Raw genomic sequence first — 27,019 nt, 5'->3', positions numbered from 1 at the left:
GCCAGTTTACTGCCTGACCTGTCAATGAGACCAGCTTGGGCTATCTAGTCTCATTTGTCTCCAGATGGTTACAGGTATACGTGTGAATTCAAGAGACTCCAGCATAAGATCTGTTCACTGAGTGGAGCCCAAACATAGGATCATGAACAGATAAACTTTGATTGTTCTTTTAAGAGAAAGTTTTGAAATGGTTTGTTATAAAGCAAAGGTAAGTGAACAAAAATTGGTATTATTAATGAGGTATTGCCATAACAAAACCCCTAAAAATGTGACATGGGTTTTGGGACTGTGTAGCTTTTGGGAGCTGGAAAAGTGGTGGGGGGATTGTTAGGAGAGGCTGGACAAATGGCAGATAACTTAATGGATACTGGAAAGGTAGTGAGGAAACTGGAATGATGGTGACCCATGTGCGTGGTACTAAAACAACTTTAAAAACTTCATTTGCAAGTGGTTGTAAATAGAAGAGGTGTATAATGAACTTATGTATTTGGCTAAGGAGATTTCCAGGCAGAGTATTAGAATTGTCAGTTGTCTTCTTATAGCTTTGTATAATATACAGAAAGAAAGAAATGAACTTAAAGTAGAAATGAGAGGACACAGGGTTTCAAAGACTTTCTGGGCTGGCAAATAAAACTATATTTTATTCCTGTTTTTAGCAGGCAAAAGATTCTCAGAGTAAGAAATGGCTTGTAGTACAGATAAAATCTGAACTGGAATACTCTTTGTTAGTAAATCCTTTTAGTTAGATAAAAAAAAAAAATTCTAAGACTCTTAAGGACTTTGTGCCACAGCTGCCTGACATTTCTAAAGTAGAGAAAGATCTACTTTGTAAAGACTTATGTATGCAGTTTTGGGAGGAGTAGGATGAACTCTAATTAGATTAATAGGAAGTCTACAAAGTTTTAAGGGAGTTGAATTAGTTTGTATTAAAGATATGGGCAGTTTAAAAAGAAGAGGCCCTTGGATCCCCAACTTACTGTGAGCATAGCATATTTTCTTAGAAAGGTTCCGGTCTACCAGGCAAAAGCCCAAAGGCAGAGCCAAGAGACACGAAGAACAATAGAATGGAGATCCATTGCAGAGAACCAAAAAGGACCCTAATAAAAGAATATTCCTGGACTAGGAGGCCCTAATTATGTATGCTGCTGGATTTTGTGAACACTGTCTTCTATTGATTTAAAATCTACTGTAGTTATCTTGTTCCTGTCTTTCCATTGTATGTGGGGTATTTTGGGGACAGATAATTTGTCTTTTTTACTTTATAAGTCTCTAATTCTAGATGAGCTGAACCTAAAATATACCCATGAGTCCTTGTCCATACTTTATCCCGATGCATATGGTTAGTTAACAGACTTTGATTCTATGCGAAAGTCTGAGACTTGGGAATTCTTGGGAAGGGTTGCATATGTTTTGCATGTGGGAGGAATATGAATCATTGGGTTTAAAGAGCAGAGCTTTGGTAGTTTGTTAGATTAATGTGCTTTCCTTAACATTTAACACCATGCCTTTTGGTACCTGAACTCTGTGTAGTCCCCACCTACACTTTTTCTATGCTTGGCTATTTCACTGCTTTTGGCTGGTGGAATATCAGCAGAGGCTTGTTAGATGCTTACACATTGGAGCATGTCCTCTTAGAACAGAACTGCCTGCATAGCTTCAGTGCCCGAGTCATCACAGCCAGACAAATAACCTTTCTAGCTATACACAGGCAAAATTACAAATGATTTTTGTTTGAACTTTTGAAGTGGGTTGTTTTGTAGCAGTTAGTGTAATATAAGGACATTCTTTTGTCCCTTTTATTTACCACATTATTTAACGATTCCTCTTAATAGGCAGTTTGTTTTCCTACATATTTGAATCTCTCAGTTCTAATAGCTTTGATTCATGTGATCTGGAGTGGGGGGACACCCATTGACCAGAGTTTCTCTTCATACTGTTAGAAATGATGACTTAAAAAGAAAAAAAAGATGCAGCGTCGTGTTCAATGGTAAGAAACTAAATTTTCTAAAATCCAAGGTCTTCACAGGTTTGATCACAAGTACTGTAAAAGTCTTGTGACTAGATTACTGTAGTACTTTACCTGTTGGAAAATTTGACCTTTTGTGAGTGATTTACTTTTGAGGATGTCACCCTTACATACCTTATTTATTGAACCACTTCCTTTCTGTTACTATATACCTTATTATGAACACTTATGTTTTAGATCAAGGAGGATATATGACAGAGAAGGTGGCTTCTTCTGGATGAGAAGGATTATTCATGAAAGATCCTTTCCATGTATCTGGCTTATATTACCTATAGCAATATGGCAATATGTCTTTTTCTGTTCCTTTACCTCTTTCGTCTTTTTTGATGGGACTGGGTTTGAGGGCAGGGCTTCATGCTTGTCAAGCAGGTACTCTACCACTTGAGCCACACTTCCAGTCCATTTTGCTCTATTTTGAAGATGAGATCTCAAACTGTTCGCCTAGGAGGGCTTGAACTGCAATCCTCCCTATCTCAGCCTCTCAAGTAGCTATGATTACAAGGCATGAGACACCAGCACCTTGCATGTTTTCTTATTAATATGTAAAGATGTTGGCATAAAATTTACATTTCATTAATTATACATGACTTATTTCTTATAATGACTAATTAAAAATGGAAATCAAAATAGTTACCATAAATTTGTTTTATTAGCTAGGAAACATCATACATATTTAATAGTATGTTTTATAGTCATCACATCATTGGATTAGCCAGAAAGTTTGTAGATTTTAATCTTGCAATCTAGTTGTAGTGATCTGACTCAAGGGGATACTTAAATAATGAAGTTGTTAAAAAAGGAAAATAAAATTTAAAAATATTTCCAGTAAAAGGATACAAAATCAGTTACTTTTCTTCTTAAAAGACATGTGGGAGACTTTAATACCCCTCTATCACCAATAGATAAGTCATCCAGACAAAAACTCAACAAAGAAATCCTAGAACTAAATGACAACATAGATCAAACGGACCCAATGGATGTCTACAGAATATTCCACCTACAATAGCACAATATACATTCTTCTTAGCAGCCCATGGAACTTTCTCCAAAATGCACCATATATATCTTAGGGCACAAAGCAAGTCTCAACAAATATAAGAACATTGAAATAATCCCCTGCATACTATCTGATTACAATGCAATAAAACTAGAACTCAGCAAAAAAGCAGCAGCAGAAAATACAAAAACAATTAGAGGTTGAACAACACATTGCTCAATGATCAGTGAGTCATAGAAGAAATAAGGGAGGAACTTAAAAAGTTCCTGGAATTTTCATGGAAAAATCCTCAATAAAGTGCTTGCAAATCAAAAAAAAAAAAAAAAAGTTCCTGGAATTTAATGAAGATGAAAACACAACCTATCAGAGCCTATGGGACACAGAAAAGGCAGTCCTAAGAGTGCATATATTAAAAACACAGAAAGATCTCAAATAAATGACCTAATGCTACATCTCAAACTCCTAGAAAAACAAGAGCAAGCTAAATCCAAAATAAGCAGAAGGAGAGAAATAATAAAAATCAACAAAACAGAGACCACACAACCAAATAAAGAATCAACGAAACAAAAAGCTGGTTCTTTGAAAAAATAAACAAGATTGACAAGCCCCTGGCAAATCTGACTAAAATGATGAGGGAAAAGACCCTAATTAGTACAATCAGAAATGAAAAAGGGGAGATAACAAACACCAGGGAAATCCAGGGACTCATCAGGGACTACTTTGAGAACTTATAGTCAAATGAATTGGAAAATCTAGAAAATGGACAAATTTCTAGATACATATGACCATATAAAATTGAACAAAGAGGATATTAATCATCTAAATAGATCTATAACATGCAATGAAATTGAAGCAGCAATAGTCTCCCCAAAAAGAAAAGTCCTGGACCTGACAGATTCTCTGCTGAATTCTACCAGACCTTTAAAGAAGAACTAATACCAACACACCTTAAACTCTTCCACAAAATAGAAAGGGAAGGAACACTGCCTAACTCATTTTATGAAGCCAGTATTATACTTATTCCAAAACTGGGCAAAGACACATCCAAAAAGGAGAATTGTAGGCCAATCTCCTTAATGAACATTGATGCAAAAATCCTTAATAAAATAATGGCAAACTGAATTCAACAACATATCAGGAAGATCATTTACCATGACCAAGTCAGCTTCATCCCAGGGATGCAGGGATGGTTCAACATATGCAAATCATTAAATGTAATATAGAACTTTAACAGAAGCAAAGACAAAAACCACTTGATATCTTAATAGACACAGAAAAAACCTTCAATAAGATTCAACACAATTTCATAATAAAAGCTCTGATGAAATTAGGAATAGAAGGAATGTTCTTCAACATAATAAAGACTATATGTGACAAACCTATAGCCAATATCATACTTAATGGGGAAATACTGAAACCATTTCCCCTAAAGTCAGGAACAAGACAAGGGTGCCCATTCTCCCCACTCCTATTCAACATGGTCTTGGAATTCCTAGCCAGAGCAAAAAGGTAGGAAAAAGAAATAAAAGGAAGACAAATAGGTATAGAAGTAGTCAAACTATATTCACAGATGACAGGATTTTATACTTAAAAGACCCAAAAAAGTCCATCCCAAACTCCTAGACATCATAAGCAGCTTCAGCAAAGTAGCAGGATACAAAATCAACTTACAAAAATCAGTAGCTTTTCTATACACCAACAATGAACAGATTGAATATGAATATAGGAAAACAATTCCATTTACAATAGCTTCAAAAAATCAAATACCTAGGTCATTCACATCCTTTGTGAATGAAACTTTGTGAAGAAAAACTATAAATCACTGAAGAAAGAAATCAAAGACTACAGAAGGTAGAAAGATCTCCCATGCTCATGGATTGGCAGAATCAACATTGTAAAAATGGCTGTACTATCAAAAGCGATCTACATGTTCGGTGCAATCCCTATCAAAATCCCAATGGACATTCTTCACAGAGATTGAAAAATCTACCCTAAAGTTCATTTGGAAACACAAAAGACTACAAATAACCAAGGTAATACTGAACAAAAAGAGCAATGCTGGAGGTATCACAATACCCAACTTTACAGAGCCATAACAAAAAAATCAGCATGGTACTGGCACAAGAACAGACACGAAGACCAGAGGAACAGAGTAGAGGACCCGGATATGAGTCCAGGCAGCTATGCCTACCTAATTTTTAACAAAGGTGCCCAAAATACATGACAGAAAAAAGACAGCTTCTTCAACAAATGTTGCTGGGAAAACTGGATATCTGTCTGCAGAATACTGAAGATAGATCCATGTTTGTCATAAGTACCAATTCAAAGTGGATTAAGGACCTTAATATCAGACTGAAACCTTGAAGCTAGTATAGGAAAGAGCAGGGAATACACTGGATGCAATAGGCATAGGCAATGACTTCCTAAATAGAACTCAAATAGCTCAGCAACTAAGAGAAAGGATTGACAAATGGGACTACATGAAATTAAAAAGCTTCTGTACAACCAAAGAAATGGTCTCTAAATTGAAAAGGCCACCCACAGAATGGGAGAAAAATCTTTGCTAGCTATATAGCAGACAAGACTGATAACCAGAATATACAAATAGCTCAAAAAACTAAACTCCCCCCAAAAATCAATAACCCAATAAAGAAATTGGCAACTGAACTGAGCAGAACTTTTTCAAAGGAAGAAGTCCAAATGGCTAGAAAAAACATATGAAAAAATATTCACCATCCCTGGCCATAAAGGAAATGCAAATTAAAACCACACTAAGATTCCACCTCACTCCTATTAGAATAGCTACCATCAAGAACACCACCACCACCAAATGTTGGCAAGGATGCAGGGTAAAAAGGAACCCTCTTACACTGCTGGTGGGAATGTAAGCCAGTACAACTACTATGGAAAAAGATATGGAGGCTCCTTAAAAAATTAAAAATACATCTGCCATATGATCTAGCAATATCACTCTCTAGGGATATACACAAAGGAATGTGCCCCAGGTTACTTCAAAGGCACCAGCACACCCATGTTTATTGCAGCACTATTCACAAGAGCTAAACTATGGAAATTGCCAAGATGCCCCAGTACTGACAAATGGATTAAGAAAATGTGGTATTTTTACACAATGGAATTTTACTCAGTCATAAAGAAGAATGAAATTTTGTCATTCGCAGGTAAATGGGTGGAAGTGGAGAACATTATCTTAATTGAAGTTAGGTTCAAAAGGCCAAAAGCCGTATATTTTCCCTGATATGTGGATTATACAACTAAAACAAATGCAGCAATATTATGGGGCATGGATCACACTTAGGAGAGGCTGTACACTGGAGGAATAGGGCAAGGGAAGGAAATAAAAAACTTGAATGAGGTTGATGTACTCACTGTACAGGAATGAATATAGAAATTTTAAACTGGCTGGGGCCACCATGGGAAGGGGAATAGGGAAGAGTGAAGAGGTCTGGTAGAGATGAACCAATTGGGGTTGTAATACATATATGCATGGAAACAACAGAAGGAATCTCCCTGAGTAGCTATCTTTATCTCAAACTAGCAAAAATGCCATGTTTTTTTTTTTTTTATTATCTTTTACGTTTTTCTTCTACCAAATTGGAGAATAGGAGGGTGGAACAGGTTCTGCCTTGGGGTGTTTGTGGTGTTTAGCACCAGTGGGAGGAGGGAGGTGGTAGGGAAAGGAGTAGGAGGGTGATTACTGTGCAAATAATGTATACACATGTATATAAATGCAAAAATGATACTTGTTGAAAGTTTTCCAGGAAACATGGTGGGGGGGATGAAAGAGTAGTGATGGGGGTGAATTCAAGTATGATATATTTGATAAATTGTAAGAACCTTTGTAGATGCTACCATGTACCCCCACTCAGTACAACAATTAAAAAAATAAAAATAAAATAAAATTGCAAAAATAAGTTTAAAGCATATACCTAAAAACAAACAAAAAATAAACAATTCATTGCTTACTGAAGATATTACAATACCATACTTCAAATTGTATTATAGAATCATAGTAATAAAGCCTGTATGGTCCTGGCACATAAACAGACCCACAGATGAATAGAATAGAACTGAGGACCCGAAATAAATACATGCACCTACAGTCATTTCATTTTCAATAAAGGTACCCAAAACATCTGTTGGAGAGAAGACAGTATCTTAATCATGGTATTGGGAAAGCTGGATATCCATATGTAGAAGACTGAAACTAGATCCTTATCTCTTTTCTGAACAAAAATCAGTTCAAAAAAGGATCAATGATCTTTATGTAAGTTCTAAAACTTTGAGACTGCTCTTGGATAACATAGGGAAAATACTTCAAGATATAGGCATAGGTAATGTCCTTCTGAATAGGACTCCATTTGCTCAGAAAATAATAGCAAGAACTGAAAAACAGGATTGCATCAAATTATAAAGCTTTTTGCACATTATAGGGAATAATTACCAGAATGAAGATACTGCCTACAGAATGGGAAGAATCTTTGTTAGGTGTTCATTGGAGAAAGGATTAATAACCAGAAAAAAAAAATATATATATATATAAAGAGCTCAAAAATTAAAGACCAAAAGAACAAACAATCCATTTAATAAATGGGCAAATGAATAAATAACTCTCAAGTGAAGCACAAATGGTCAATAAATATGTGAAGAAATGTTCAACATTTTTAGCCTTAAAGGAAATGCAAATCAAAATGACATTGAAGTTCCAAGTCATTCATCAGAAAGGCAGTCATCAAGAAAACAGACAATAATAAATGTTAGTGAGGATGTGGAGAAAAAGGAACCCTTATATATTGTTGGTGGGAAATAAATCAGTGCAGCCACTATGGAAATCAGTATAGAGGTTGTTCAAAAAACTAAAAATAGAACTGTAATATGATCCTGCTATATCATTCCTGGGCAGATATCGGAAGGAATAAAAGTCAGCATACAACAGAGATAGCTTGACATCCATGTTTACAGCAGCACTATTCACAGTAAGCTTTGGAATAAGTTTATATGCCTATCAGCTGTTGAATGGATAAAGAAAATATAGTATTTATACACAATGGAATATTACTCAGCTATGGAAATGAGTGAAATTATGTCATTTGCAGAAAAATGGACAGAAATAGGTGAAGTGGAGATCATTATGTAAAGCAAAATAAGCCAGACTCACAAAGATAAGTACTACATATGTTTAGGTCTATATGTGGAATATAGACCTAAAAAAATGACATGGATATAAAAGGGGGACTGTTTTTCTTGGGGGAGCCACAGAGAGGGAGTGGGCAAAAGGAGAAGGTGATGACAAGGTGAAGATGATTGAAGAACTTTATATGTATGAAAGTAGAATAATAAATTCCATCAAAAATTATAAAACAAGCAGAAGGGGGAAATAAGAAAGTAACAGGGTGAATTTGGTAAAAGCATATTATATATATGTGTGCGTGTGTGGACATGTAACAGTGAAACCTCTTTATTTAATGTCTGCTAATAAAAAAAGATAAGAGGGGGGTAAAGCAGAATGGTGGAGGGTGTGAATTCAAGCATGATATATTTGTTATGTTGTAGAAACCTTTGTAAATGCCATAGTGCACCTCTACTTAGCACAACAATAAAACAAAATAAGAGTATATTATCAAAATATACTGTTAGGAGACTTCTCAGTACAGTTACCAACTATGCTCCCAGTAGGACATTTCACTGCTTTTAAAATGAGAAAATAAGATAGCACTTTAATATGTATGTATATATGTGTGTATTCTAAAACTAAGTAAGTAGTAGAATCTAGTTTGTATAGATAAGGAAGTGCTAAAGTGATACTGTAAGAATATCACCAAGGTTTTAACTTTTTTTCTTTTTTTTTTTTTGTTGGTTTCTGCTGGATAGAGTAGATATATTAATTATTGTTGGTGCAAAAGTATGTTAATTAATCTAATATCCCTCACAGCTGCATGATGAAGGTACTATTATTAACACATTTTATAGATGAAGAAATAGGATCAAATAAATTACACAATTCATTTAAGATTATACCGATTTAAGCCCAGGCTTCTGACTTTGAACCTTGCATTTCTCCTCCTCCTTCTCTTCTTCTTCTTCCTTTTTTTCTTCTTTCTTCCTCCTCCTCCTTTTCTTCTTCCTTCTTTCTTTTCTTCTTTCTTCCTTCTCTCTCCACCCCCCCTCCTTTTTGGCAGTATCTGGGTTTGAACTTGGATTTGCACATGATAGACAGGCACGCTCTACCACTTGAGCCATGCCTCCAGCTCTTTTCTGGTTATTTTTGAGATAAGGTCTTGTTTTTCGCTTGGGTTGGCCTGGACCTCCATCCTTCTATTTATGCTTTCCATAGCAACTGAGATGATGTGCACATGTAACTGTGCCCATGTATAGACCTGACAAACCTTGCATTTCTAAACTGCTATAAATTCTTTACTTTCTTTTCTGCATTTTTCTTCCTTCCTTTCCTCCCTCTTTCTCTCCTTTTCTCTCCTTTTATTTTTTTGGAATGGCCTCAAACTGCAATCTTCCTATCTTTGCCTCCCAAGTAGCTGGTATTACAGGCATGAGCCACCATATCCAGACTCTTTTTCTCTTCTCTTTCCCTTCTGTTCTGTTCTGTTTCCTTCTTCTCTTCTTTTCCCTCTCTCCTCTTTCACTAAATTGGATCATTCCATTTTATTTCATTTATCATGTTTTATTTTATTTATCTGCCAAACACATCTAAATATCATTACATGTTTTTCAATAATTTTTTGTATCCATATACCACATGGTTTAACCATTGCTAAGTCATAGTTCAGTCATTTTCTACTATTGGCACAATAGTCCCTCATTTTTCAAGGTTTTACTTTTTGCTGTTCAGTTGCCAATAGCCAACTGGCAGGCATCATTGCGGCTCCATGATCCTCCTTGGACGTTTTGTCAGAAGGTTACTGCTAAGGCACCATGATGCCTTCACCTTATTATTCACCTCACTTCATCTCATCCTGTACCCATTGTATCATCTCACTTTATCGTCATAAGAAGAGTGAGTGTAGTATAGTAACATATTTTCAGAGATACACAGTCACATAAGTTTTATTACAGTATATTGTTATAATTGCTTTTATTATTATTGTTAATCTTGTCTATAATTAGTTTATAAATTAAACTTTTTCATAGATATGTATATATAGAAAAAAATAGTATATGAGGGTTTGGTACTATCCAAGGTTTCAGTTACCACTGGGGGTCTTGGAATGCATCCCCTGGCATTAGGGGATATTTTTGCATTTCTTTATTGAAGTTAGTGAAGTGTTCACTATTATAAATAATGTGTGATTAAAATCCTTGCAATATGCCTTTACACATATTTTTAATAATTTCCTTAGGACAACTTTTTAAATAGGATGTTTCTAGGTCTAAGGATAAGATCATTTCACAGACTTTAAATATGTTTTGGCAAATTGCCTTGCAGATAATTTGTTAAGGCTTTTATTCTTACAAGCAAAATATGAAAGTGCCTATAAAATTTGATATGTCAGTCAATAGTAGAATACACAGTTAAGATTAGAAGAATGAAAAGAAAGCAACTTAATATTCTTCCAAGTTAAATTAATGTAGTATATGTCCACCACTATGTTGTCAATATACCTTCAAATACTTGCTTTTTAAAGAAAAATTAAGAAATTTTAGTATCTACAGAAATAAAAGTTATTTTAATGTGAATAAAAGTTCATGCAGAGATACTGAAAGGAGCAAAACATTCACCCCAATTTTGAGTGGAGAATGCTAAAGAACCACAGCTAAATAAGGGAATGAGATTAGAACAATTTTTTTAAATCTCTTAAAGCTCTTTCTGATTAAAATGCTATTAGATCTGATTCTGGATCTTGGAGTTCGAAGAATCCATTGCCTGGATGCCAGTGTCTGGCAGAGTTTGAAATCAATTTTCAGGGACGAATGAATGAGTGAGAGGAAGAAAGCATGAATAGATTTGTATGGTTTCGTATCCTTGACCCAGGCAGCCTTTACCGCACCCTGCACCCCATCCTGTTGTTCTTTAAATTATACATGTGCAGAAAGTAGCTCCATTCAGCTCATGTGGAACCTGGCCAATGTCTACATGTAAGAGCAGAGAGGCTTGCAGGCCTGTCTGGTCAAGGTAGAGTTACTGGTCAGGGATAGAGCTCTTGAATGACTCTACAAAGACAAATTCCCACTGGGAACTTAATACCACTGGATGCGTCTCTGCGAGAGGCCTCTAGAAACTGGAGCAGGTATGAAGAACTCATTATTCTGCATGCAGTAAAATGTCAGATGCATCTAGGACTTAATAAATACAAATTTCCTGCCATACTTTGTTATTTGAAAATCTTCCTTTAGCACTTAAGTTGAATGTATGTGTGACCAGATTTTTTTTTTATCCTCTTTATTTTTTTATTTTTTATTTTTTCATTTTTCTTTTATTATTCATATGTGCATACAAGGCTTGGTTCATTTCTCCCCCCTGCCCCCACCCCCTCCCTTACCACCCACTCCACCCCCTCCCGCTTCCCACCCTCAATACCCAGCAGAAACTATTTTGCCCTTATCTCTAATTTTGTTGTAGAAAGAGTATAAGCAATAATAGGAAGGAACAAGGGGTTTTGCTGGTTGAGATAAGGATAGCTATACAGGGCATTGACTCACATTGATTTCCTGTGCGTGGGTGTTACCTTCTAGGTTAATTCTTTTTGATCTAACCTTTTCTCTAGTACCTGTTCCCCTTTTCCTATTTGCCTCAGTTGCTTTAAGGTATCTGCTTTAGTTTCTCTGCATTAAGGGCAACAAATGCTAGCTAGTTTTTTAGGTGTCTTACCTATCCTCACCCCTCCCTTGTGTGCTCTTGCTTTTATCATGTGCTCATAGTCCAATCCCCTTGTTGTGTTTGCCCTTGATCTAATGTCCACATATGAGGGAGAACATACGATTTTTGGTTTTTTGAGCCAGGCTAACCTCACTCAGAATGATGTTCTCCACTTCCATCCACTTACTAGCGAATGATACCATTTCGTTCTTCTTCATGGCTGCATAAAATTCCATTGTGTATAGATACCACATTTTCTTAATCCATTCGTCAGTGGTGGGACATCTTGGCTGTTTCCATAACTTGGCTATTGTGAATAGTGCCGCAATAAACATGGATGTGCAGGTGCCTCTGGACTAACAGTCTTTTGGGTATATCCCCAAGAGTGGTATTGCTGGATCAAATGGTAGATCGATGTCTAGCTTTTTAAGTAGCCTCCAAATTTTTTTCCAGAGTGGTTGTACTAGTCTACATTCCCACCAACAGTGTAAGAGGGTTCCTTTTTCCCCACATCCTTGCCAACACCTGTTGTTGGTGGTGTTGCTGATGATGGCTATTCTAACAGGGGTGAGGTGGAATCTTAGCGTGGTTTTAATTTGCATTTCCTTTATTGCTAGAGATGGTGAGCATTTTTTCACATACACAAGAAAAAAAAAAAATCCCCACCAGTGTCCCCAGTTCAAATGCAGTACAGTTTCTGTAAGTTTTTCGGCTTGCAGGTGTAATTCGGTTGTTCTCTCATCAAAGGTAGGGAGAAAAAGAAAAAAAAGCATTTGGAGGCAGTTCTGAGAGTGGTATCTGCAACTGTGGCTTGCCTGCCTGCTGCTCTCAGCCTGTAGCTGGCGGCGTTATTTATGCAGATCTCTGGGGTGAGCTAGCACTCACCTGGTCCCACAGGCTTTGTTTGCTCAGAGTTCTCCTGTGCGGGAGCCTCTGCTACAGGCTTTCCCCTTCCCAAGCACTGGGAAAGGTGACACTGCCCCGCGTTGTCAGGCCTGTGTGTTTATTTTCAGTTCATGTGGGAGCCCCTCTCCTCTGAAGTTTTCCTCCCACTGCCACTTTCAGCAGCTTTCCTGCTCCTGCTTACTGGGCGGTGCTGCTGCTCCTGCCGGCCGCCATGTTTGTTTACAGTTCACGTGGGAAGTGGGTCTTTCCTCCTCCACTCTCACAAGCTTCCCCGCTCCTGGTTGCTGGGTGTGCGCCCTGCTCCCGCCAGAGCCTCTCCGGCCTGCCTGGCTTGTTTATTTACAGTCCCGGGAAGGATTCCCTTCCCCCAATCTTCAGCGCTCAGGGCGCCCCACCCTCTTTCCAGCGTGTCTTAACTGTTCTTATTGCTTATTACTCAGTTTCTCTTTTTTTTTTTTCCCGGGTGGAGGTCAGTCTGTCCAGGGGGCTATGCTGCTCTGGCCCAGGCTTGTCTGTGGGGCTACTGCGTACCGCAAAGCTCACCTGGTCCGCGTCTTCCCAAGCCGTGTGGGCGCCGGCCACTGGCGGCCCCGGGGGCCCTCCTCGTTTCTCCGTTTAACGTGAAGTGGAGATTCTCTGCACCAGCTGGAGATGTGGAGGGGTCAAAGTTATGCCTTTTCTCAGTGTTTATGCCTGCAAAGTGTGTCTCCAGCGTCTCTCCAAGATTTCACTATAGGAGGGTCGCTTTCTGCTTCCTACCTCTAGCCGCCATCTTGGAATTCCTGAATTGTGTGACCAGATTTTTGTCATTTTGCTGGGCTAAGAGCCCTAAAGTAAAGATTTAGAGTGTACTTTTGAGTTAGATGGATGGTCATGGTAGATGGTCAAGTATTAAGGGGTACTGATCACAGAATGCTTTATGTGAGAAAATGCTTCTAACTTAAAACTTTCTTCATGGCTAGATTTGTTGGATTTGTGTGTGTGTGTATATGTATTGCCCGTTTGTACTTTTGAGAATTCTATCCATTTTTTTTCCCATTTATTGATTGGATTATTTGTTCTTTTGTATATTTTTGAGTTCTTCATATATTCTGAATATTAATCCCTTGTCAGAGGAATAGCTGGTAATGATTTTTTTCTCCATTCTGTAGGCTGTGTCTTCATTCTGGTAATTGTTTTCTGTGATGTGCAGGAGCTTTTTAATTTGATGCAATTCCGATTTTCAGTTCTTGCTGCTATTTCCTGAGCTATTGGAGTGTTGTTTAGAAAATTGTTGCCTATGCCTGTACCTTGAAGTGTTTGCCCATAGTAATTTCAAAGCTGCAGGTCTTACATTAAGGTTTTTGATGCCTTTTGAATCGATTTTTTTTGAAGCGATTTTTATATAGAACCCGAGATAGGGATCTAGTTTCAGTCTTCTGTTTGTGTGTATATATCCAGTTTCCCCGGCATCATTTGTTTAAGAGGCTGTCTTTTCTCCAACATATGTTTTTGGCATCTTTTTTGAGAATCAGGTGACTGATAGGTTATTATTTATGGGTTCTCTATTCTATTCTATTGATCTATATGTTTGTTTTCATGCCAGTACCATGCTGTTTTTGTTACTGTGACTCTCTAATATAATTTGAAACAAAATATTGTGATACCTCCATCCTTGCTCATGCTGCTCAGGATTGCTTTGGATATATGGGGTCTTTTGTGCTTCTGCATGAATTTTGGGATTTTTTTTCTTCTTCTGAGAAGAATATTATTGGAATTTTGATGGGAATTGCATTGAGTTTGTGGATTGCTTTTAGTAATGTGACCATTTTCACAGTATTAATTCTGCCAGACCATCAACATGGGAGGTCTTTCCATTTTTGTTTTCTGCAATTTTTTCTTCAGTGTTTTAGTTTTTATTATACAGGTTTTTCACCTTCTTGGTTAGGTTTTTGCCTAACTAAAATTAGAATATTTAATCTAATTATTTAATTTTGTTTCTTTTTTTTTTTTTTTTTTTTTGAGATAGTGTCTCAATATGTAGCCCAGGCTTCTCTTTTACTGTGTGTATATCCCATGCTGACCTGTAACCTGTGATCTTTCTCTGTTCCTAGCTTCTTCAGGGCTTTTATCATGAAGGATGTTTAATTTACCAAAGACTTTTTCTGTGTCTGGTGAGATGATCATGTGATATTTGTCCCCATTTCTATTTATATGCTATATTACATGTACTGATTCATGTGTGTTTGAACCATCCTCATCCCTGGAATGAAACCAACTTGATCATAGTGTATGATCTTTTTAATGTGCTCTTGAATTCAATTTACATATATTATATTGAGGATTTTGTGTCTAAGTTCATCAAGGAAATTGATCTGTAGTTTTCTTTTTTGTATTGTATCCTTATCTGGTTTTGGTATCAGAGTAATCCTGGCTTTGTAAAGTGAGTTTGGAAGTGTTCCTTCTCTTTCTTTTGTAATAGTTGGAAGAGTATTTGTTTTAATTCTTCCTGAAATAACTGGTAGAATTTAACAGTGAATCTGTCTGGTCCTGGGCTTTTCTTTCTTGAGAGATTTTTGTTGTTGTTGTTATTGTCTCAGTCTCATTTTTTTTTTGTGTTTGTATGTGTGTACGTGGGATTGTACTAGTGTTTTGAACTCAGGGCCTTGCCCTTGCTATGTAGGTGCTCTACCACTTGAGTTATACTTCCAGCCCTCATTGCTTGTTTTTGATCTGTTTAGGTTATTTATAGCCTCTTGGTTCAATTTTTGTAGTCATATGTATCTAGAAATTTATCCAGGTCTTCTAGATTTTCTAATATATTGGGATATAACTTTTCAAAATATTTCCTTATGATCATCTGGATTTTAGTGGTATCTGTTGTAATGCCCCACTGTTCACTTCTAATTTTATTAATTTGGGTCTTCTCTCTCTTTCTCTTGGTTTGGCTAAGAATTGTCAATCTTGTTTATCTTTTGAGAGACCCATCTCTTTGTTTTATTGATCCTTTATATTGCTCTTTTGTCTCCATTTCATTATATTCTGCCCTTATCTTTATTTCTTCCCATCTACTAATTTTGGGTTTGGTTTGCTGTTGTTTTTCTAAGACTTTGAGATATATTATAAGGTTATTTATTTGGAATTGCTCTGATTTTTTAATGAAGTTACACATAGCTATACACACAGCTAAGTTCCTCTTAGAACTGCTTTTGCTGTATCCTAAAGGTTCTGATATACTGTGATTTCATTTTCATTTGATTCTCTGATTTTTTAACTCTATTTCCCCACACTGATTTCTTCAATGACCCATTGAACAGCCAAAAGAAAATTCTCCAATTTTGATGTGTTTTTATGGTTTCTGTTGCTATTAATTTCTAGTTTTATTTTACTATGATGAGAACAAGTGATTATTTAATTTTTTTGTATTTGCTAAGACTTGCTTAGTGGGCTAAATATTAATGTGATCTATTTGGAGAAGGTTGTATGGGTTGCTGAGAATAATGTGTATTGTGCAGCCACTGGATGAAATATTCTGTAGATGCTGGTTAAATTCATTTAATCTGTGGTACAATTTAACTTTGAGGTTTCTTTTTTGGATTCTTATTCTGGATGATCTATCTAGTGATGAGAAAGTGTATTGAAGTCACTTACTTTTATTGCATCTGAATCTGTCCCTTCCACTATGTCCCATAGTGTTTGTTTTAATAAGCTGGGTGTACCAACATTTGGTGCATATTTATTTATAGTTATTATATCTTTTCACTCGAGTTTCCCCATTATTAATATGTAGTGGTCTTCTTTATTTCTCTAAGATTTTCTTGAAGTCTGTTTTATATGATATAAGTTAATTAATTTATTTGGCAGTCCTGGAGTTTGAACTCAGGGTCTCATACTTTCTAGGCAGGTGCTCTACCACTTGAGCCATTCTGCCAGCCCTTTTCTGTGTTGGGTATTTTTGAGATATGGTCTCTTGAACTGTTTGCCTGGACTGTCCTCCAACTGTGATCTTCCTCATATCTGCCTCCTGAGTAACTAGGACTACAGGTATGAGCCACTGGCACCCAGCTGACACCTGTTTTTATTTGGAGTCTGTTTTTTTAGAGTATAATTTTCAGGCTTTGTGTGTCTTTGTCAATGAGGAGAGTTTTCTGCAGACAGCAAATAGTTTGATTCTTTCCTACTTCTTAGTTGTTTATCTATTCTTCTTAGTGAATTTATTCTTTCCTGAGCTCTCATGATTGCACAGGTCTTTATTTCTCTTCTGCAGTTCTAGTGTAGTGGTCAGGGGTTGCTTTATGTTATGCTAATCATGGAAGGTATTTATTTCTCTTTGAATTTTAAAGGGTAACTTTTCAGATATAGTAATCTTGTTTGATAGTTTGTTTCAGAGCTTGAAATACATCAGTCCATGCTCTCCTGACTTTTAAGATTTCTTTTGAGAGTTCTTCTGTTATTCCGATAGGTTTGCCTTTGTAAGTAACTTGACACTTTCATCTTGCATCTTTCTGTGTTATTTGTTCTGTACTCTTGACATTTTAACTATAATATAACTTGGAGAGGCTCTTTTCTGGTCATATTCATATGGGATCCTAATATATCCTATGCTTGGATGTGCATTTCCTGTCCCCCCCCAGATTTTTCTATAATAATTTCATTAAAAAGGATTTCAGTGCTTTTAATCTAAATGTCAATTCCTTCTTATACATCATAGATTCATAAATTTGGTCTCTTAATTGTGTCCTAGAGGCCTTGAATGTTGTGATCATGAATAATGTACTTGTTTTTACTTCATTGCTATCTGAATGTAACCATTCCTTGACTTTGTCTTCAATTCCTAGTATTCTTTCTTCTGCTCAGTCTAGTCTATTGGTGATGCCTTCCCTTGAGTTATTTATATTTTGGATATTTCATTTCTTAGATTTCTATTTTTTTTTCCCCAGAGTCTCTATCTTTGCTGAGTTTCTTATCCACATTGCTGAATTCTCATCCAAGTCTTGAATTGTCTTCTTTATTTTATTCATTTATTTAAGTTCTTTTTGAGGTCATTGATTATTTTTAAAGTTAGACTTTAGAATTTTTTGTCCAACATTTTAACCTTTTCAATATCTTTGAATTCAGTTATTGAAGAGTTAGAAAGTTTTGGGAGAGTCATGTTGCTTTGCTTTTCATATGTATTGTGTTTCTGTGTTTCAGCTTGCATGTCTGTTGGGATGGGTATCTTTTTCAGATTATATGGGGCTTTTCTAAGTGAGTAGCCTTCACTTGAGGGCTCAATTCCCAGGACCACACAGAGAAGGGAAAACAAATCACTATAACAACAATGACACCCCAAATCCCCAAAACCCAGTTATGGAAACACAATAAAAATCAACTAAGAACAACTGCTAAGCCACCAATAACCATATAAAAGAAAGTGGCAATAATGTAGAATAAACTATAAAGTTAAAAATTAACAGAGGTAAAAGTAATGATAATAAAAGAATGGAATAAAGGAACAGGGTAAAGAAAGGAAAAAGAAAGAAGATTCAAGGTTAAATAAAAGAAGATAACAAAAGGAAAAGAATGAGGAAGAGAAGTGAATAAAAGATTAAAAATCTAATTACAAAATAAATATAATATAAATATATATAATAAAATGTCTTTGGGAAATTAAAATAAAACCAAAAAAGATTAAAACATAAATTAAAACTAATACTATAAATAAAGTATAAAAAGTTTAAAAAAAAAAAGACAAAGAATTGGAGATGTTTCTTTCCTTCTTTCCTGGGACTCTAATATTGGTATCTGCCAGGTCTTGGGGTTGGGCACACATTATTGTTGAGAGCTGAAGTCTCTTATAGTTCTTTTTCTTCCCACCTTTCTGGTTGATGCTGTGTGCAGGATGGAGGGCCTGCTGGTCAAAGGTATATTGTCAGTGTCAGGGCTACATTGACTTTAGAAGCTTCCCTCTTTGTGTACTGGGAGATGCTGCTGGCATCAGTGAGCTTTGTCACCTGTGGGCCAGGCAGGTTCCCTCCTGCTTACTCAGCGGTAGCAACCATCTCAGCCTAGGGGGTCATCCAAGTGCATCACAGAGTGGGGAAGGCGAACAGGACACTGAGTTCTGCATTGTAGGGGAAAACTAAAGGATCTCAGCACTATGCCTGTTAGTCTTAGTGCTCTTAGATCTTGCTCATTAGTAAACCAGTCTGTGGGAAGGAAGAGACTGGGAATATCCACCAGTCCCCTGGACTTAGACTCAGAATTCTCAGCATGGTAGTAAATCACACTCAGCAGAGAAGTTCATGGGCTCAGAGCTCTCAGCACCTATCGTGATCTCAGGCAATGTGGCTCCTTAATTGCCAGAGAGAGAGAGAGAGAGAGAGAGAGAGAGAGAGAGAGAGAAAAGAGAGTGGAGGGGGAAAGGGGAGTGCGGAGGGGGCGGGGCGGGGAGGAGGGTCCCTGACCACTGTGCTCTCCACAGCCCCAGATTCCTTCTGCCTAAACTTCTTACCAGGCCTGTGTCTGACCCTCCTCCTCTCTTCAAATGTTTCTCATAGCTGGCTCTTACCCAGACACTGTGGCAGGGTGTCCCCATACTTCCTGGAGACTTTCAGGTCTCCAGAATAGTTCAACCTCAAACAGTAGGGGCTTTTTCAAAGTGGTATCTGACTTTAGAACTCCAAGATATGGGAAGCAACCAAATGGATTTCTTTTCCAATGCTGGCCTGCCAACCAGGAGAAAAATCACTGTCACACCAAATCCCCACCCTGAATTTAAGGCTTGAGAGAATTGTGGCTAGGACTTCTAGTCTGTTGTCACCAGGGCTGCCTGGCTTACCTTGTGGTGGTGACTTCTGGTTCTCCTTCCCCAAGGGAATTAACAGTGGAAAGTTGCTGGCTGTTCCTTAATTTTCTCTTCATTGCCTTTCAGTCTCTCTGTGCTTTTTAGCTATCCTATAACTTCTCATGATTTCTGATACTTTTCTTCTCTTTCTTTCCTGGGAATATAGTCTCTATTTTGTTACTTTGGCTTTTCTCATTCAGCGTGTCACATGGTAGAAACTTGTAATCCAGCATTTTACCCTAGAGTGCCCTTAGAATTATTTTCACTGGACTTCATGATTATTAGTCAGTGTTGCAGCCTTAAAAAATTTAAACAAATAATAATATTTTAGTTCTTCACTGTTATATTTTAACTAATAATTTTGCCCCTAACCATTTATCTAAAGTAAATGATTCTTCAAAAGAAGGGCTACTGTGAGTTCCTTATGTCTGCTATTAGAGACAGAATCATTTATTTATTATTAATGCATATTAATTATACAAAGGAATTTCATTGTGACATTACCATACATGCATATAATGTACTACAATCAAGTTCATGCCCTCTGTTACTCTTTTGGATCACCCATGCCCTCCTCATAAAAACAATTTTTGTACCTTTTTTTTTTTGTGGTACTGAGGATTACTAGGGGTTGGACTCGGGGCCTCTCACTAGCTAGACATGCCTTATATTACTTGAATCACTACGCCAGGTCCTTAAAAGATTTTTTAATGGATTTCGTTATTCTATTTTCATACATGTGTATGAAGTTCTTCAATCACATTCAACTCTCCTTTACCTTTTGCTCCCCCACCAGTTCCCACCCACAAACAATCCCTGTTTTACACTCTTGTCATTCTTGTTTGATTCCATATATGAGAGATCACATGTGGTGTTTGTCTTTCACAGTCAAGATAGTCTCACTTAAATGCATAAAATTTCATCATGCATGGTGGTGTGTGCCTGTAATCCCAGCACTCATGAAGCTGAGGCAGGAGGAGGAAAGTTTGAGGCTAGCCTGGGCTACATAGTGCTGTTAAGGCCAGCTTAGGTTACATAGCGAGACCTTGTCTCAAAAAACCAAGAAGAAAAAAATACAAAAAATTTGATATTTCAGCATTGTAATTGTATATAGCCACTGGATAGTGCTTTGTATAACTCTGAAAAGGTTAAAAGCATTTAAAACTATTTTAAATTAAAAAAAAGTTAAAACAAGCTTTATTGGTAGACTATATAAGTAATAAATTATAGGCTGTGAAAAATTTTTTTAATTAGAAAATAAGTAAAAAAAATATAGAAAAAATAAAAACAATGTCATTTATTGATTGATAGCTTCAGTTAGATCTTACAAGACAAGAAATTTATCCTGATTCTGTTTAATTCCCTAGGGAAATTTATTTTCCTAAACCAAAATATAAATTCCTTAAAAACCATCATGTGATTTGAACTTGTATACAGTTTAGGATTTAGGTTATCTTGACAATAATATTTGTTCATAGGAGGAATAAATATAGTCAACACAGTCTTTGATCAGAGATAAAGCCCTTTTATTTTGTAGGATTGGCTTACAAAACAGGTGCTCTACCACTTGACCTATACCTCTAGTCCATTTTGCTCTGCATATTTTGGAGATGGGTCTCATGAATTATTTGCCTGGGCTGGACTTGAACTGTGATGCTTCCCATCTCAATCTCCAAGTAGCTAAGATTATAGGCACAAGTGTCCGGCTAAAGTCCAATTTTTGTGTTGTACTTATTTGAAAAGCAGATTCCATATAGGCTATTTCCAGCTTTAGCATAATTTATTAACATCTGTTGCTTTATCCTGACTTGTACTGTCTTTCTTAGAGTGAACTTAGTGCTTTTATCAGATCAAATCCTATAATAAGCTCTTTTTTAAATGCTACTTGAAAATGTTCCCAAAGATATGCTTGTTTATCATAAAAAGATGTATGAAATACCACTGTATGAAAAAGGGAAAGGAAGCTCATAATCTCATTAATCAAAGATAAGACTGTTAGGTTTTAATTTGTGTTTTAAAAATGAAAAATACAATGGGTATAATATTTTTATAGGTATTTATAACAATATTTGTGACTGTTAAAATTTTTTGGATTAATTCCTACAAGGCAGAACAATTGAAGCCAAAACCTAAAAGCATGCTAATATTATCTGCTTAAAAAAGTGAACAAACAACTCACCAATAATTTAGAAATGAGGGATAGAACTTTCTTCCTGGATACTTCAAGTTCAGCATTTATAATTAGAAATGTTCAGAGTAATATCTAAAGGCTTAATTTTTCTTGAATCTTGTGCAAAGAATGTGATACTCGATTCTTTATTTTATGGTTACCATCATCACTATCATATCTGTTGAGTGCTACTTTTTATCATGAACTATGTTAAGAGGCTTTCATGGATTATCTTAACTGACATAGCAACCCTACAATCCCCATTATATAGATGAAGAAATGTGACTTGGAACAGTTGAATAATTTACTTAAGGTAATATGGCTAGTAAGGAACTGGAGCCAGGACTTGAAAAACAGTTTTCTGTCTTTAGAGCAAAACGTTTTTAAAGACTTTCAAGTTATTGTTTTTGGCAGTGCTGGATATCGAACCTGGGCTTTGAACATTAGCTCTACCAATGATTACACCCTCGCCCCTCCAAGTTTGATTTTTTTAACATCAGTTGTTTATGGTAGAAGCAGAGGAATAGATGGAGTATGAGAATGCAAGTTTTTGAAGGAAAGATAAAGCAGCTGTTGGGCTTCCTTTGCTCTTGGTCAGTAATTCCAATGATTATCACAATTTTTGCCTTTACTTCTAGAAATCTTAACTGGTGGCAGGAATATCACAGTCACACGTCACATACTTTTAGATACAGGTGGAAATGCATAGATTCTCTGAGATTTTTCTTCTCTAAAACTTTATTCCTTTAAGTTGCTTATTATTTTTTAAATAGTTTCCGGGAATCTAGAATTTAAAATATTAACATCACAAAGGAAATATAGACTTGTCAAATCATATTATCAAAGTTTATGATTTTTAATTTAGATTTGCTTTTTATAACTTCTTTGATTTGAAATGATGTCTTGCTCTGTTTGAAGCATATACTGCCATTCCCACAAGAAAAACCACGATGTACAATTTCTAAATATTAGCATGGTTTACTGTATTTTCTAAAGCATCATTCAATTTAGATGTTCTTAATTTCCCACTTAAAAATTTCATTTAGAAGTTAGTGAATTAGTTTATTCTTGAAAGTGGTTTGAGAAAAATCAGAAAGTAAATTATTCTTTTCCTTTTAATAAAAGTTTTAAGTACAAAGACCTTTGGTTTTTATAACTATAGGAACAGTTTCCCAACTGAAAGCTTTTTTTTTATGACGCTATACATATTTGTAAGTGTTACTTCTATTCATACAAGAACAATAGCCGTCTTATGCTTTTGTGATTACCACTATTTCATTGTGGATAATAATAAAGCACTATAAGCTTTATTCATAATGTTTATATTATATAACTTGACAGACACAAAAACCTTACATTTCAGAACATGTTTTCAGTGAAAGAGATGTATACATTTTTTAGATAATGTATATTGTATAGGAACCATTTTATTTATTGTTTTAAGAACATTTAATCTTTTAAACTTTCAATTATAGAAATAATATCTTCTAGCCACTCTTCTGGGATTAAACATACAAAAATGGATACAACCTGGGAAGCTTACACTTTGGTGAGTCATATCTGTAGGCAGATACCTAATAAGTACTGTCATTGAAGTTTACCTAACCTGATGTGTGAGTACCGACTGAGGTAAAGCCAATTTAATTTTGTCAAGGAGAGAAAAGGTAAAAGAACACTCTATTGCTTCCCTTTATAAAACCAAACAAGGTCTTCTAGGTGATAACTGATGATTCTAATATTTTATGGTTTGAGATTAGACATGTGCCTTCTGTAATTTTTTCCTCCTGAATAAGTCTGCCATTTATACTGCCTTTCCTTTTGTTTCTAGCAATTAGCTTTAGAAAAGATGGGAAGATGAGTGATTCATTAGGGAAAGATGGATCCAAGTTTTAAGATTAGGTTCTATGGGGATTTTTCTGTCACTAGCCTTGAAGCACCAGGATCTGATTTTTGTAGAGCACTATGTGTATTTTGTTTATTATCATCTTTTTAATTTTTTAAAGCCACCACAGAGGAATAACTACCTGAGCTTGGCTTTGAAAGATGAGTAGAGTTTTCCAGATGGGGAAAAGGTGTTCTGGTCAAAGGGGAATCTGATGATGGGAGACTCAAAGAGAGAGATAGAAATTGGAGCTAGATCTAAGTTTTCTAGTATGGAGTAGTGTGAATGGTATTACTGTTAACCAAAGAGGAGAAAAGAAAAGTGTATTTAGGGGCTGTAGTGGGTGGGATAAGATCTTATTTTTATGCATGTTAATTTGGTGTGTCTTTGGGAATTTTACAAATTAATTTTTTCATTCTTTCTAGTAAAATCTATTAATTGCCTTCAGTGTTCCCAGGAACACAGACATGAAAAAAAAATCTATTCCCCAAATGGCTTATAGATTCATAGAATCAGAGACAAAGGAGTAATTATAATTTAAGTATGCTATGATAGAAATAATTACAAGGTTTGATGGGGAACATGGCATTTTCAGTCACCTGTGCCTAGGAATAGTTGTAGGAAAGAATTCCTGTGAGATTGCCTTATGGGATTTAAATTTTATTTTAAAGTGTGACTAACTAAATTGTTCGAAGGTAAAGAGGGGGGAAAAACATTTCAGGCAGAAATATTTGCTAATATGACATCTTAGAGGTGTGAAAAAATAGCCTGAGTATATGGGCACTACCTGTTTAAGTGTAGGAACTATGTAGGTGGGGATTGAGAGGATCCTGAAGGTCATATGCCTTGAGTTTTATGTTGAAGACAGTCTTTAGAGTAAAGGTGATGGAAAGCTAATACAGATTTTAAGCAGGAGAGTGATTTCAGAGTTGGAGGTAAGAGACTGATTAATATAGATATATGGTAACGTGATTGTGCTTGAAATATGATGATGGTGGAGAGAAGAAAAAAAGTTGTATCATAGGTGAAAAACATGATTAGGAAAAAACACCCATTAGCTTTGGTGATTGGTTGGAAGTAAAGAGGTAAGTAAGATGTTAAGCTGCTTGACTGGGAAAGTGGTAAATGGGATCCTAAGAAATAAGGGAGAAAACTTATTTGGTGGGACATGATGACAAATTCAGTTTTAATGGAATGTTGTGATTTTATGTCAAATGATAAAGGTAAATGACCTGTAGGGAATTCCAAACTAAGACAGAGATTTAGTCATTATTATATAAAGAAGCTGATAGAAGTTCTAGGCGTGTTTGTGATTGCAGAAAGGATAACCAATGTTTTTTATCTATACAAAAACTGGGGAGTCAAAAATAAGGTCTTGATAATACCCTCCACACAAAATTTCTTCGTCTTTGACCCTATCTGTTGTGTAGAAAATCTACCAGTGATTCCAGGAGTCACTCCAGCTTTCAGGGGCTTCTGGGGCTTGCTGTTGCCTGGCCTTCACTTCCTTGCTTCACTTTCCTTGCTTGTGCTCTGGTAGTGTCTCCTCTTGCTGCCTCTCAGTGAAGGTAGACAGCCTCAGTTGTTGGGCATTCTTCCCATCACCACAGAAATTGCTGCTTCCCATGCTGAAAAAGTGTAGCTGTTTTTATCCTTTTGTCCCTCCATTCTTACCTCACGTCTCACACTGGTTATTGGTTAGCTTTGTTTGTACCCTTGTCAGAATAGCAGATGTGTTGGCTTTTTGATTTGTTAGTTGAATTTTTGTGGTTTCTGACTTTTGAGGAATTCTTACACAAAATGTTTCTCAATTCTTGCTTAATCCATCCTCTGGCGCAGCTAGACTTATGTGAATCCTAAAATGAAGCCCACTTACTAACACTTTAACTGAGACTAGGACTCTTGTTACATGCTCTCAGGAAATGACAGGAGGAAAGGTGGGAAATCCCTCCATTTTTAATGATTACCCCATTACCTTTTTAATTTTATTTATATGGGTGTTTTTATTGGTTAGTATGAGATTATTTTCTCTTTTCCCCAGATGGAACGATAATGTGTACCTGTGTCGAATTATATTCCATCTGAATATTTTGTTGGGAGAATTAAGTCACTCCCTTCTCATGTTTTTTAATCCTTCATAAAGCTTTCCAGACCTCTTTACTGGAGTTTAACAAAGATTTAAATATATAGCATATTTTCCTTCAAGTAAGTAATTTTTTTTTTCTGGTTCATCTGTGAAAAATCCCAGTGAGCCCTTTTGAAAACTCATCATTTGCAGTTACTTTAGAGCAGCAATTTATTGAAAGATACTACATAAGAAAGGTTTCACTGCAATCCACTCAATCTATGAAGTTCAAGGGAGCATGAAGTTTGAAAAACACAACAATAGCTCTCTCTCCTCTCTTACTTTCTAGCCTTCTTTGAATCCTGGGGGAAGCCGTTCATCAGATGTGGTGCTTTTGAACCACTGGAAAGTGAGGAATTTTGAAGTACAACGTGGTGACATTGTGTCGTTGGTGTAAGTAATTCAGAAATTTACTTAATTTGTATTTGTGCTTATGCTGGCTTAACTGATAATCCACTGTTAAAACTACATGGACAATTATTAAATTAATGAGTATATCTTAAATATAATGTGAAAATCAATCTTTAAATGTCACAATGCTATAAAAAAGGATTTCTTTTATATTTAAGGTACATCAGTTGATTGACATAATTGGATTTTGTAAAATTTTTTTAATGATATGTTGATTAGAAATTGTAGATGATCCAGAATACATGCATTTGGTATTACTTTGTAATAATTTGAGATTTTACTTATCAAGCAACTTCTGTTTTTTACTTCAATGTCTTAGTTTTTGAGGCTGAAAATATTTTTAGAAAATGGTAATTATGATATGAAATTCCATGACATTTATAAGGAAGTTTAACTGAAAAAGGTAGTTTGGAAGCCTAGTACTGGAGGCTTTTGTTTGAGACCAAAAGGTGGCACTGTTTCTCTGTTAAAATATTATGGGCTGGTCAGGAAAAATTTTTCATTCCAGTCTTAGTTGTAGAAAAGGAATGTCAAAGAGTGCATAATTGACACAATGGTATAATATACAGTCTTAGTACATGCTTGAATAGTTTTGTTTGTTTGTCTTCGAAGTAAATTCACACAACAGAATTTGCTTAATTTCTTTATAAAAATGTTCTGCTAGCTAGTGTACTAGGGTAGCAACTAATGTACCCATGCTACTGTTGTTTGTTTCAGTGATAGTAAAACCTACTATTGAGTGAAGACTTTGACAATTTGTATTTCTTATTCTTGAATTGGAATGATTTTTTTTCTTGTTGGATAATAATTTATAATTGATAGAAGCAAACCAGTGTACTTGTTCATCCTTATCTTTGGCAAATGCTT

At 35.9% G+C, this 27,019-nt stretch overlaps 1 protein-coding gene across 6 annotated transcripts in view; it reads left to right on the top strand.

Annotated features, from left to right (window-relative positions):
• Immp2l (inner mitochondrial membrane peptidase subunit 2) overlaps nt 1–27,019 on the top strand; it is a 930,480-nt gene that overhangs the window by 61,936 nt on the left and 841,525 nt on the right. For 5 of the 6 annotated variants that reach the window (XM_074065039.1, XM_074065037.1, XM_074065035.1 and 2 more), the window contains exon 4: nt 26,031–26,134. In XM_074065039.1, coding sequence (XP_073921140.1) covers nt 26,031–26,134 — 104 coding nt within the window. Of the gene's footprint in view, nt 1–23,209; nt 23,284–26,030; nt 26,135–27,019 lie in introns of all 6 variants that reach the window. The other variant, XM_074065041.1, reaches the window with a different exon arrangement.

Source organism: Castor canadensis, chromosome 2 (genome assembly GCF_047511655.1).
Source record: "Castor canadensis chromosome 2, mCasCan1.hap1v2, whole genome shotgun sequence".
Taxonomy (NCBI): Eukaryota; Metazoa; Chordata; class Mammalia; order Rodentia; family Castoridae; genus Castor; species Castor canadensis.
The sequence above is the reverse complement of the archived record's forward strand: the minus strand, read 5'-3'. Positions and strand labels throughout refer to the sequence as shown.